General features: G+C 51.7%; 1 protein-coding gene across 1 annotated transcript in view; it reads left to right on the forward strand.

Annotated features, from left to right (window-relative positions):
* The window catches only part of SMAD3 (SMAD family member 3), a 133566-nt gene extending 120620 nt beyond the window's left edge, over positions 1-12946 (forward strand). The window contains exons 6-9 of the mRNA XM_049852779.1: positions 4132-4344; positions 7839-7976; positions 10143-10287; positions 12796-12946. Of these exons, the coding sequence (XP_049708736.1) occupies positions 4132-4344; positions 7839-7976; positions 10143-10287; positions 12796-12919 (620 nt within the window). The 3' untranslated portion in view covers positions 12920-12946. The remainder of the gene's footprint in view (positions 1-4131; positions 4345-7838; positions 7977-10142; positions 10288-12795) is intronic.
* Positions 12947-13325: the final 379 nt, after the last annotated feature.

Consider the following 13325-nt stretch of genomic DNA (forward strand, 5'->3'; position numbering starts at 1 on the left):
CTATAGTCTCTCAGTTGTCCTGCTTATGGCCATGCTTTTTGGGGGTCTTGATTTTTTTCTTTTTCTTGTACTGACTCTGGTGTGAGTAAGTGGTGGGAAAGAAATAAGGGCATACAAACGGTTAAAAGAAAATGTGCCATTCAAGGCAGAATGCAGAGGTAGTGGTCGTAAGTTTTGGTCTAGGGTTCCTGTCACAGAATTGCCCTGGGGAAGCAGCTGAGGGGTGATGGAAGGCGGGTGGGGGAGGCAAGCAAAGGCAGGGCTGGCTTTCAGTTGTTTACAGAGAATAGTAAACGCTTGGCTGGGGGTGCTGTCGCAGCTCATTCCCGCATCTGCATGTAGGTCTGCTCATTCAAACAGCACTCTGAAGCGGCAGCCTTCAAACGTTGCCTTTGGCCTGACTACACAGCTTCCCCAAAGTGGCATCTTCCTAATTACGTGTCAGGCTCCTGCGTCCAGTTTTCTGCGACACTGGGATTGTCTGTCCAGTGTGTGTCTGTGAGTTGCAGTGATGTTTGGATCAGAGCTCACATCTGCTTGGGAGGACCTCTTGGCCTTGGACCCCAAGCTCTTCTCTGGTTCCTCAGACTTCCTGAAGCCCACACCTTCTCAGAACGTGGTTTTGGCACCATGCTACCCAACCAGCGGTCTGCCACTTATTCTGATGGGTGGGTTATGCCAGTACTCCTGGGAACCTAGCACTTTCTCCTGCCTGGACCAAGACCAGGGGGTGCTAGACAGGGTATTATCATTAAGGGTGAGGACTCTGTGCTCTGTTTTGCATATTGCTTAGGGGAAACCAGGGACAGCCCAGATCAGCCAAACCTGCCTGTTCAGGCTGACCTATTACCAGAAGCACAGTGACCTAGATGGCCTGGTTTAGATGTCTTCTAGGACACTGTAGTTATGGTACAGGTTAGCAAACTGAGGCCAAAGAGGGGAAGCCCCCAGGGTCGCATAGCAGGGTCAGCAGAGGCTGAGGTAGAATCGGGTCATCGCCTGGGTGGTGGTGGCTGGCAGCCCCTCGACAGTACCTGTTGGCTCTGACATGTTGCCTGGCTGCTTTGAATGCTTGGAAAGCACTTGGATTTCTTGGTTTTTTTTTTTTTTTAGTTTCCAAAGCAACACAGCTGAAATGTTGGTGACCACATTGTTTAGAATATAGCTTATCTCATTGGAATGTTGGAGCATCTCACAGAGTCAGAGGGGGACATGGCTAACGTGGCTCAGTCTACCCTCAGGGCCAGGGCATGGCCACATTGACCCTGTCCTTGGGCCTGCCTCCCTGCCCCACTAAGTAGCTTTCATCATCTTTCCTTGATCCGTGCTGGGAAGAGTGGAATAGGGCAAGGTTGCTTTGCAGCCTCTTCAGATGGAGGTTGAAACAGAAGCAGGATGTTAAGTTCATTCTCAAGTTCATATAGTCAAGGTTATTGTGGTTAACACCATATACTGAGGGCTTGATAGGTGTCCTGCATTGTTTGCAGTACTTTACATGAGTTACCTCAGTCTACCCACACACAGCCCCAAGTGGTAAAGAGAATCCCCCACACTGGTGGCTCGAGGAGGGGAAAGTGGAAGCTGAAGCTCAGAGAGTCAAGCTGGTTTTCTCTTAGTCATACAGCTAGAGAGTGCCTGGGCTAAGGTTAAACTGTGGCCCTTCTGACATTAAAGCCTGTGCTCCGTGACCTGGAGGGCAGTAGTTCTCCACTCGGGTAGGTTTTTTGCTTCCCAGGGGACACCTGGCAATGTCTGGAGCCATTTTTGGTCATCACAGCTTTGGGGCGGGGGTGCTACTGGTGTCTAATGGCTGCCAAACATCCTACAATGCACAGGACAGACCCCACGACACTCTCCAGCCTCAGGCAGCTGTGGTGCCAAGGCTGAGAACCCCAATCCAGGTGTCCTGACCCTCCAGATGACACTGTCCAGGTGTGTTTAGTGCAGGATCATTATGGTTGGCATCTCCAGTGCCATGATAACCTACTCTTCACTGTGAGAGGAGATTGTGCACCTAGACCCCAGGGGGAGGTCAGGGCCACTGTGTCCCGTCAGCGGCACCCAGGCCCTCCTGGTAGGGCAGAGCAGCTTCTCATTTTTCTCTCTTGTGCTTTGCACACCTCAAAGGGCTGGTGAGCAGAGATCCTCTGTGGGGTCTTGCTCCCGGAAGTTAACGGGCATGTGGTGAGCAGAGAGGCTGGGCAGGGGCAGGGTCTTCTGGCCAGTGCTGACCCTTGGGCATGGTGGTGTTCCTCTCCTCTCTCATTCACAGCCCCGTTCCAAGGGCTAAAGTGAGGGAGCCTGGGCTCTGGGACCTCATGGTCTAGTGGGGCAGTCAGGGCATGCTCAGTAACCAAGCATTTCCCAACGTAAATAGGGCCCAGAGTGACTGATCCAAGCTGAAGGTCAGAAACAGAGGCGTGAGAATGAGCAGGAGGCTCTCTGATTCCTCAACAAATGGGTGGAAGTCACACAGGTAGAGAACAAGGTGTGGTGGACTTGATACTCCTGGCTCAGCGGTCAAACAAAGTGTGGTGGATTTGGCATTCCTGGCTCAGTGGTCAAACAAGGTGTGGTGGACTCAGCACCCCTGGCCCAGCAGTCAGTGTGAGCAAGGTGTGGTGGACTCAGCACCCCTGGCCCAGCAGTCAGTGTGAGCAAGGTGTGGTGGATTTGGCATTCCTGGCTCGGTGGTCAAACAAGGTGTGGTGGACTCAGCACCCCTGGCCCAGCAGTCAGTGTGAGCAAGGTGTGGTGGATTTGGCATTCCTGGCTCAGTGGTCAAACAAGGTGTGGTGGACTCAGCACCCCTGACCCAGCAGTCAGTGTGAGCAAGATGTGGTGGACTCGGCACCCCTGGCCCAGCAGTCAGTGTGAGCAAGGTGTGGTGGACTTGTGACTCCTGGCCCAGCGGTCAAACAAGGTGTGGTGGACTCCACACTCCTGGCCCAACGGTCAGTGTGATCAAAGTGTGCAGGTGGAGAGTACGGGGTACCTGGGCAGGTGTGGAGCCATTGTGGCTGGAGGTGAGAGGACCATGATGGAGTCATAGGAAATTCAAGTGGAAAGGTGATATGGGATCACAGGAAGGAGAAACCTCTATTTCAGGGGTTCTCAACTCTTCTGAGAAAGAGAACAGCCCCTCACAAGGTGGCAGTTTTACTTGTAGGATCCCTTGATTGAGACTATGACAAATTCAGAATTTCTTGTAGGTGAGTTGGTGTCTTAGCCACCCCAACGGCATCTAAAAACATTTGGAAATAGTATCTATGATAAGAGATGTGGAGGCAGGTTCAGTCTGTAGACCATGCCTGGTGAACGTGTGGGTTCACAGACACTGAGCACACTTTGGAACCCATGGAGCTGGTCTGGCCTTTTTACTTTGTTGTTGTTGGGTACCATCGAGTCAATTTTCAACTCCTAGCAATCCTATGTGATGGAGTAGAATTGCTGCATGGGGTTTCTAGGCTGTAATCTTTACAGGAGCAGATCACCAGGTCTTTCTCTCACGAAGCCTATGGGTGGGTTCAAACTGTCAACCTTTCAGTTGGCAGCTGAGTCCTTAACCACTGTGCAGCCAAGACTCCTCCTTTTTTACTTTACAGACATGGCAACTGCAGTTCAACAGGCTAAGAGGTTTGCCCAAGGCCATAGAGAAAGGCCCTTTTGGGAGCAGAGACTAGTATGAGTTACTTTGGGGACCTTGAGCGAGTGGCTGGAGGTGACCTACCTAGGTGGCCTGGCTCGCCCCACAGGGAGAACACTCTGGGTGTGTCCAGTGCATTTGTCCAGGGGCCACTGGTGCCTGGCCCTCTGCAATTTGGCTGAGAACTCTTTGAAATCTGTTTCAACCCTTGTCAAGGCCAGGCAAGTGGGGCTGGGCCGCTGAGCTAATAATAAGTGATAGGCATAAAGCGGCAAGGCTGTGGAAGGCTCCAGCCTTCTCTAAACTCACCTGAGTATCTGGCCCCATTGGGCCTTACAAGTTTTGTCATAAAAGGCATGGAAGTGGGGAATCATGAATGCCCTTGGCCAGGTGGGGAAACAGTTTTCCAGGCATCCAAAGGACCCATTCAGGGAGCAGGGGGCTGGGGTGACCTACTGACCCAGTCACCTGGCCTGTCTCTACAGACCTGCAGCCAGTCACCTACTGTGAGCCGGCCTTCTGGTGCTCCATCTCCTACTACGAGCTGAACCAGCGTGTCGGGGAGACCTTCCATGCCTCCCAACCATCCATGACAGTAGACGGCTTCACCGATCCCTCCAACTCAGAGCGCTTCTGCCTGGGGCTGCTCTCCAACGTCAACAGGAATGCTGCGGTGGAGCTCACCAGGAGGCACATCGGTAGGGGGCGCCTCACGTTCCTCCCACGCTACTCCACACACTGCCCCATGCTGCCTCTGCACAGAACCCCCACCCACCCCAGCCACGTGTGCCTCCTGCTGGAAATTGGGGAGGGTACTCTGTCTCTGTTCCAGCCCCCAAATTCCATATTGCCCTGGTCTGGGGCCAGACGTGTAGAGTTGAGGATGCTTGGTGTTTCCCACTCAAAGGTATGATCTCTGAAAATATGGAAGCCCCAGAGAAAAACGCTTCACCTAAGGGGACAGGAAACGGAAATCTGTGAGAAAGGCAACATATGCAGTTGTCTTAATAAAAATATTCTTCAAGTACATAGGTTGGTAGGTAGTCTGTCCTTCATGCATGATTGTACTAGAGAAGGTGGAAAAACAGGAATCGCCCAGACACTACGACTTTGAACCTCCTGCTTTCTAAATAAAAGATGGCTTCATTAAGTTAGGGAGGATGAGGCTCTGTTATGTATCACTTGAATTGTACATAAAATGACTATGCTAAGGCTCTTCGTAATTTCACCATGCAGAACTACACCATGTCCAGGCTTAGGACGGCTGTAGCGGTGGTGTCATGGGATATTCTCAAAACCTGTCCTGGGGCCCTGAGAGTTGGCAGAGGGCTCCAGGGTAAGCTCAGAAGCTGGACAGGGCAGCCAAGGGGCCCTGCCCCATGGAACCAGAGCACCTCGGCTCTGGTTGGAGGAGGAATCTTAGTGTTAAAGAGAGAAGAGTTTGGAAAGCACTGGCCGAGGCTGGTACACTCCTTTTTGCACAAAATAACCTGATGCCCAGAGAGTGGCAGAGGCCACACAGTGAGTCAGGGATGAAACTGTCCCGACCGCCAGACTCCTGTCCTTCCCACACACCTCCCTGGATTTCTTGCTTTAAAAAGATGCCAATTCTGGGTGGCATACACAGGTGTCTACTTATTGTTTTTATAACTGTTTCCATATTTCAAAATCATTTTTTACAATTAAGACATTTTTTCTCTTTTGGTCTGGGTCCTCGGTCTCTATCTCTGCCCCAGCCCCCTGGCACTTGGCTGAGATAAGGAAGGCAGCCCCCCGCTCTGTAGACCAGGAGTCCCCAGGGCTCTGCATGTCTGTGAGACGCCAAGTCCCCTAGGACCAAAATAAGGACGAGATGGAAACAGCAGTGGGACCAGGAGGCTGGGGAGGGAACATCAAGTGGCCCGTAAGTTGGTCACCTGGTTTCCATCCCATTGGCTGTTGGGCCTGGACAGTCTGGCTCCATTTTCAAACCCCCGGGGCCTCTTCTCCAGCAGCAGGAGAAGGGAACATCCCCTGGCTGAGCAGAAAGCTCGTTGTTCAAGTGTTTATATAACTGTTGGGTTTGCAGAGCCAATTTAAAAATAATTTCTGTCCATCTGGGCTGAATTTAAAAGATAAAGAAAAAGGAAATGGCATAAACCTAAGGAATGTTTGAGAAAATGCACTGAGGGGAGAAAGGTACGGGGGCTAGCATTAGGCCGTCCCTCCAGTGACTGCTGCTGGGGTGTCTGCTGCTGCAGAAGGAGCCCAGTGGGTTTGCTGAATGCATCTCTGAGTCTGGGAGTGGGAAGGGACCTTGTAGTAGCAGCAGCAGTAGAAGTAGTAGCTCCAGCAGCAGCAGTAGTAGTAGCGATAGCAGTAGTAATAGTAGCTCCAGCAGCAACAGCAGTAGTAGTAATAGCAGCAGCAGCAGTAGTAATAGTAGCTCCAGCAGCAACATTAGTAGTAGTGATAGCAGCAGTAGTAATAGCAGTAGCAGTAGTAGCTCCAGCAGCAACAGTAGTAGTAGTGATAGCAGCAGCAGCAGTAGTAATAGCAGTAGTAGCAGCAGCAGTAGTAGCTCCAGCAGCAACAGCAGTAGTAGTAATAGCAGCAGCAGCAGTAGTAATAGCAGTAGTAGCAGCAGCAGTAGTAGCTCCAGCAGCAACAGTAGTAGTAGTGATAGCAGCAGCAGCAGTAGTAATACCAGTAGTAGCAGCAGCAGTAGTAGTAATAGTAGCAATAGCAGCAGCAGTAGTAGTAATGGCAGCAGTAGCAGCAGTAGTAGCTACAGCAGCAACAGTAATAGTAGTAATAGGAGCAGCAGTAATAGCAGTAGTAATAGTAATAGCAGCAGCAGCAGCAGTAGTAATGGCAGCAGCGGCAGCAGTAGCAATGGCAGCAGGAGCAATAGCAGCAGGAGCAGTAGTAGTAATGGCAGCAGGAGCAGTAGTAGTAATGGCAGCAGGAGCAGTAGTAGTAATGGCAGCAGGAGCAGCAGTAGTAATGGCAGCAGCGGCAGCAGTAATGGCAGCAGCGGCAGCAGTAGCAATAGCAGCAGGAGCAATAGCCGCAGGAGCAGTAGTAGTAATGGCAGCAGGAGCAGTAGTAGTAATGGCAGCAGGAGCAGTAGTAGTAATGGCAGCAGGAGCAGCAGTAGTAATGGCAGCAGCAGCATTGTCAGCCTGGAGGCGATTTGATTGGGTTTTCTCTGTGCCTGACTATCTTCCTCTGCTTTCCCTGCTGCTGCTGCTAACACTTATTTATCAGGTTGTGTATCTCAACAACCCTAACCAAAAAAACCAAATCCACTGCCGTTGAGTTGATTCTGACTCATAGCGACCCTATAGGACAGAGTAGAACTGCCCCAGAGAGTTTCCAAGGAGCGCCTGGTAGATGCGAATTGTTGACCTTTTGGTTAGCAGTCCTATCTCTTAATCACTGCCACCAGGTTGTCCTCAACAAGACTATGAGGTAGTTAGTACAGTAAAACTTTTGAAAGCTGAAACCTGTCAGAGAAGGACAACTCAAATATTTTCTACTAAAACGAATGATAGGAAAGTGGTAAGACTGCACCCTGTCAAAGGTGGAAAACTTGGAGATCCAGAAGAACAAGGCAGTCCCATCGAGTTCCAGCTCTCACAGGTTTCACTATATTATTGTCTCCATTTTGCACCTGAGAAAACTGAGGCTTAGAGGTTGAGTAACTTGGCTGAAGGAGCCCTGGTGGTGCAGTGGTTAAGTGCTCTGCTGCTTACTGAAAGGTCGGCTTTCGAACTCACTAGCCAAAGATGTGGCAGTCTGCTTCTGTAAAAGTTACAGCCTAGCAAGCCCTGTGGGGCAGTTCTACTCTGTCCTACAGGGTCGCTATGAGTCAGGATTGACTTGACAGCAGTGAGTTTTTGTTTTTTAACTTGACTGAGGCCAATGGCTAGTCAGTGGCAGAGGCTGTCACTGAGACTGGCCCTGTGCTCTTTTCTCTTGTCATCTGCCCCCACCCCCAGCTTTAGGAACCCAGTCTTGCCTATCATTTTGTTGTGAGTTTTAAGCACGGACTCTGGGTCCTGTTGGCCTGGTGAAGATGGCAAAGTGCCTGTCACCTGGAACATCTGCTGCCCCTTGGCCTCCCTTTGCTAGGCTAGCTTCAGCTCGTCTCAGGGCCATCGTGTGTGGGCAAAGTCACCCTGGCGCAGCCTAACCTGAATCTCTCTAGGGAGAGGCGTGCGGCTCTACTACATCGGAGGGGAGGTCTTTGCAGAATGCCTCAGCGACAGCGCTATTTTTGTCCAGTCTCCCAACTGTAACCAGCGCTATGGCTGGCACCCGGCCACCGTCTGCAAGATCCCACCAGGTAATGCCACCTACACCCCCACCATACCCACAGGTTCCCTCCCTGACAGCGTTTGCCTGGAATATTGGAGAGGTTTCATCTTTCCTACCTTTTCCTCCCCATCAGTGACAGTAGTGTCAGCCTGGAGGCACCTTGATTGGGTTTTCTCTCGCCTTATTGTCTCTTATGCTTATTTTGGGGAGCCGGCGAGGGTTTTCCCAGAGGGGCTGATGATGCCCACCTGTCCTTCAAGAAGGGTGTGTTGGGCTGGGTAGTGTGGACAGGGCCAAGCCTGGGCAGCAGGGTGTGGCCAGGGTCAGGTGGTTGCCTTTGTGGCATGCTATCTCCTGCTGGCTGAGTGCAGATGACAGAGGAGGGCTGGACCTTGGGCAGGGTAAATTTAAGAAGGCATAAAGTCTGGAATGATAAAGTGCTCCATGCTTCCAGGTCACATTTACAGGGTACATTTCAACTTTGATCTCATTTAGCCCTCGCTCTTCTGGCTGTACAAGTGAAGAGACAGGTTCAGTGAGGTTAAGCCACATGCCCAAGGATACACATCTAGTGTATGAGTCTCCTAGGACTGCCGAAACGAAGTACCACAAAGTGGGTGGCTTCTAAGAACAGAAATCTATTGTCTCGCAGTTCTGGAGGCTAGAAGCCCAAGTCGCTGTGTTGGCCAGGCCATGTTGTAGACTCTGGGGGAAGACTCTTCTCTCTCTCAGCTTCTGGCAGCTGCAGGTGTTTCTTGGCATAGAGATGCATCTTCATGTGGCTGTCTTCCCCTCTGTCTGTCTCTGTTTTATAAGGGGCATCAACTCAGATGGGATTATAGTGCCCACCCTCATGTTAACTGACAGCATCTTCAAAGACTCTATTTCCAAACAAGGTCACTTTTCACTGGTACTTTTTTTTTTTTAGGGGTAGGACTTTGGTTTATCTTTTGAATTTGGCAATTCAATCCATAACAGCTACAAGTGGCTGAGCCAGGACGGAGTCAGGACTGATTCAGGGTCAGGGAAGTCTAGTACTCCTCTGCTTCTGGGCTCTGCTGGGGATCAGAGCCGGCTCTAGCCAACACCACCCCCTCCCCCTTGGAGAAAGTGCGAAAAGGAAGGGCAGTTGCATTCTTGGCATTCCGCCCACTCCCTTCCCCACCCCCATCTTTTTTTATTGAGGGCTGAGTTGCCTCTGGTATTGTTTGTTACCTCACAGGATGTCAGAGCTGGCAGGACCCCCATGTCCAGTCCCTCATTTTACAGAGAGACACAGGCCCAGGAAGAGAATGTGCCCAGCCCAGAGTCACACAGCAAGATGAGGAAGGAGCCCAGGGTTGGCCCACGGATAAGCGTCGCCTCAGCTCACCTTTTGGGCATTTCCGGCATGTGCATTTGTCTTTATTTTTCTGGCTGACACATTCCTGGCACTCAGCAGTAAGAATTTAAACAAGAGGGTTATTTTAAACTTTATTTGTGCCTGTCCTGTCTTGAGTTTTACTATCTGGAGAATTAGACACACACCTTCGTTTTGCTGTGACTGTCACCCAGACCCAGCCTTGTGCCTAGAGGCCACACTGTGGTCCAAATCTCTGGCTCCCTCCTAGCCGAAGCACAAGGTGGATTCGTCAGAGGAGTCTGAGTGGAAGAAACCCAGGACCCTCTGTGGAGCTGCTTCTTGAAGTGGCTGTAGAGTAGGGTACAGTAGCCTTCCAGTGGCCCTTCTCTGCTGGCATTCCCTGCTGTTGCCTGGCAGAGCTTTCCTCCGCAGGTGGTCAGCCATACCCCACACCACCATGGGCACCCTGGCTCAGGGACCTTGTCTTCATGCCCTGGAGTCCTGCCTTGGTCCCTTTGGCCCACCTCTCCAAACCATCCCCCTTGTGGTCTGTAGCCCACCTTTTCTTCTTTCTTCCCAGCCTTCTACAGCTCTGGGAACAGGTGCTCTCTGGTCAGTGTTTAACTCTCCGCTCACAGTTGCATCTGCTCGATGAGGTGGTGAGGGGCCAAGTTGGCCTGTCGCCAGCACAGTGCTGAGCATGGGGTGCAGCTAAGGCATTAAACAATTGTGTGCCACTTGGGCCTTGTGAACTGTGCCATTCTGGTGATCGAGGGGTCCCCTTCGCTAGGAAGGAGCAACAGGCACTAAACCTTCCCATCACCGCAAGCACTGTTTTTGTTTTGTTGGCAGGATGCAACCTGAAGATCTTCAACAACCAGGAGTTTGCCGCCCTCCTGGCTCAGTCTGTTAACCAGGGCTTCGAGGCCGTCTATCAGCTGACGCGCATGTGCACCATCCGCATGAGCTTCGTCAAGGGCTGGGGGGCGGAGTACAGGTCAGTCTGGGGCTGCAGAGGTGAGGGGACCAACCAGGTGGCTCAGAAGAGAGAGCAGGGGCTCCTGACATGAGCTAGACCAGCCCTGCTGGTGTAGAGCCTGAGAGATGGAAGACCAGAGAGAGGCCAGAGCCAGGCAGGCCCAGAGGGGCTGAGGTGGCACTCAAGTGAAACAGAAAAGCAGACCAGTGTTCACCCAGCACTTAACAGTTTATAAAGTAGTTTAAATACACACGTCCCATTCATCCTCACAACAACCCTGGGAGGAAACATTGACTGGCATCATCCCCGTTGTACAGATGAAGCAACTAAGGCCCAGGGAGGGAAAGTGGCTTGCCCAAAGTCCCTCAGTAGTAGAAAAGCAGAGCCTAGAAGTTTGCCCTCAGCTTCTTTCTCATTCTCTACTTGGAGCAAATGGTTTTAGAATGACCATCTCTGGAAAGTTAAGACTTTGTCTCATTGTTCATCCCTTCCTCTGAGGCTCCATCTCAGACTTGGGGTCTGGTGACCCTGAGGACCTAGACTATTAAAACTGAGAGGCCCGGAAAGGGAAAAGGTGATTGGGTAGTCATAAAGGAAGGTGCAAAAGAACAGAGTTTATATAGAAATGATTTTTTCCTGGAATTTTGGAGGCTGGTTTAAACGTGGCTCCAGTCACAGCCAGGGGGCCACCTGGTCTGCTCTGCCGTAATTCCTCAGGCCATTCTGGCTTTGGTTTAGAAAATCCAGTTGCTTTTCTTTCCACAGAAACAGGAGTTTCCCAAGAGGCAGGCCTGTGTCCCCCACTTCTCTCTGCCAGCCCCCACTCCTACAACCAACTATAGAGGCACCCCCACGGCAGCTGGAGCCAGTGCCTTGCAAGTTACTCTCCCCTTTCCTTCACTTTTCCAGATGTTTGGAATCCATTTTGTTTTGCAGTCATTCTGCACCCAGGCCAAACCCATTTCAATTTTGGCTCTGGGCCACTGTTTATAATGAAATCCAGATGAGCATGACTTATGGAAAGTCAGATTCTCATTAGAGGATTTCGGTCCATAAAATCCTTCTCTTCCATTTACCGCATTTTAGCTGCTGTTCCTTTGTGTCTGCCCCACGGTGCCAGGAAACATAGCTGCTTGGTCTCTGGGATCTTTCTCAAATCCAGGATGAGTGACCAGTTGATCCAAGTGGTCAGACCTCAGGAGAACATTCAGCACAGTTATAATGGCCTGAAGAGATTAGCCCAGGCCCAGAGATCCCGCCAAGGAAACGTTGTAGCCAACCTTTTAGCCCTGGCTTAGATCACTTAGGGAACAGGAGAGAAAGGTTAGAAAATATAGGAAGAGGGAAGTACTTAAAGATGGACCCAAGTGGAAAAGAGCAACAGGGAGGCCCATTGGCCCTTCTTACACCTTGACTGCAGTGCAGGGGGCCACGCTCTGTCCTGCGGGCACCCCATATCAGGCAGGCTCTCAGGGCCGGGTCAATAGACCCACTTCTAAACTCCCCCAACTTAGGGGCAGTGTAGGCCAGTTGAGGAGGGTGGTACCCTCAGGAGAGTGTCCCTGGGCCTGGCGCAGCCCTCGGAGCCAGCTCTGAGTGCTGGGGAGAGGCTCCTTGATGGTGGAAGGCTTTCCCTGGGGGAACTGTATTACCACGCAGGACACACTGCCAGCACACCCAGTCCTGGGCGGCTCACCCCACCGCCACCGGCTGGCAGCGCTGCACAGCAGCCTGACGGGTAGGTGTGGCCCCTTCCCAGAACAGACTTGCCCTCCTCCTCTCTCTTGGGCCAAGACGAGTAAGGTTTCAGCTCTCCTTTCTGTGCGGTGGCCGAGAGCAGGGCTCAGGGCCCAAGCCTCTCACCTCCAGCTGGCACCGGCAATTCCGGCCTCAGCAGATAGCCTTTGCTCAGTGGGTGCCTTTGGGAGCTCGCCTGCAAGTTGCGTCACCAACCAGCCTGGACTTAGACAAAGTGCTTTGGGGAAAAGAAACGTGTGGCGTGCCTTGGTTTTTTCCAGTAATTGTTCCATGGCTCGCTCTACTTGTAAGATTTTCCAAAATAAGGCCATAGATGGGAATTATATCAGCACATTGGGAACCAACAGCATGCGGACTCTGTCGGCGCTTTGTTAAAAAAAAAAACCTCCGTCAGACAGACACGCGTCATTGCGGCCTGCTGGGGCTGGGTCCAGGTCTAGAGATGGGAGAGCTGCAGGTGCCCTTTGGGAGCCAGGGAGGCCCGGCCAGTGAGTGGGGAGCCTCTGGTGTACCTTGGAATTCGCCTTACACATTTAACTCTTGAAGGGCCACCTCCTTCCCCCTCAGGATTTACTCAGTCTTTCCTGGTTGGAGGAGTTTAAGCAAGGATTGTTACCTCCTCCAGGACAGCATCCAGCAAGGTAGGCTGAACCTCTGGCTTAGGGAGGGAAAGTGTCACCAAAGCAGAAACAGGTATTCTGACTGCTGTGTCCCTCTAGACCTTTTATAAGTCCCCTCCACTCCTACCCCTTCCCCTATTTCTTGCAGGAGACAGACAGTGACCAGTACCCCCTGCTGGATCGAGCTGCACCTGAATGGTCCTTTACAGTGGCTTGACAAGGTCCTCACCCAGATGGGCTCCCCAAGCATCCGCTGTTCCAGCGTGTCCTAGAAACCTTGGGTGTGAAGGGGGAGGGTGGGAAGGGTGGGCTTGGGGAAAATGGCCATTAGGAGGTGGAGAAAGTCAGAGCTCTGCTCAACCCACTGTTGTCAAGAAAGAAGAAAATTTTCTCCCTCAACCCAAGTGGCACCAACCTATTCTCCAAAACACAAAGGCAAACCCAGAGATGAATTCTATGAACAGCGGTATCTGCTGAACCAATTTGTCCTTCAGCCCTCAGTTGAAGGACAAGCAATGGCTTCTGCTCGGGTAGTATTTCACCACCTGCCCCTCCCCCAAACCCCTTCTTTTTTAGTGACAGCGATCTGGGATGCCATGGTCCAGCAGGAAGTGTTCCTCTGGCCAGGACTGGAGTGTGGAATTTACCTTGGAAGGGTCTCCTAGGTAGGGAAAAGCC

Source organism: Elephas maximus, chromosome 13 (genome assembly GCF_024166365.1).
Source record: "Elephas maximus indicus isolate mEleMax1 chromosome 13, mEleMax1 primary haplotype, whole genome shotgun sequence".
NCBI classification, from domain to species: domain Eukaryota; kingdom Metazoa; phylum Chordata; class Mammalia; order Proboscidea; family Elephantidae; genus Elephas; species Elephas maximus.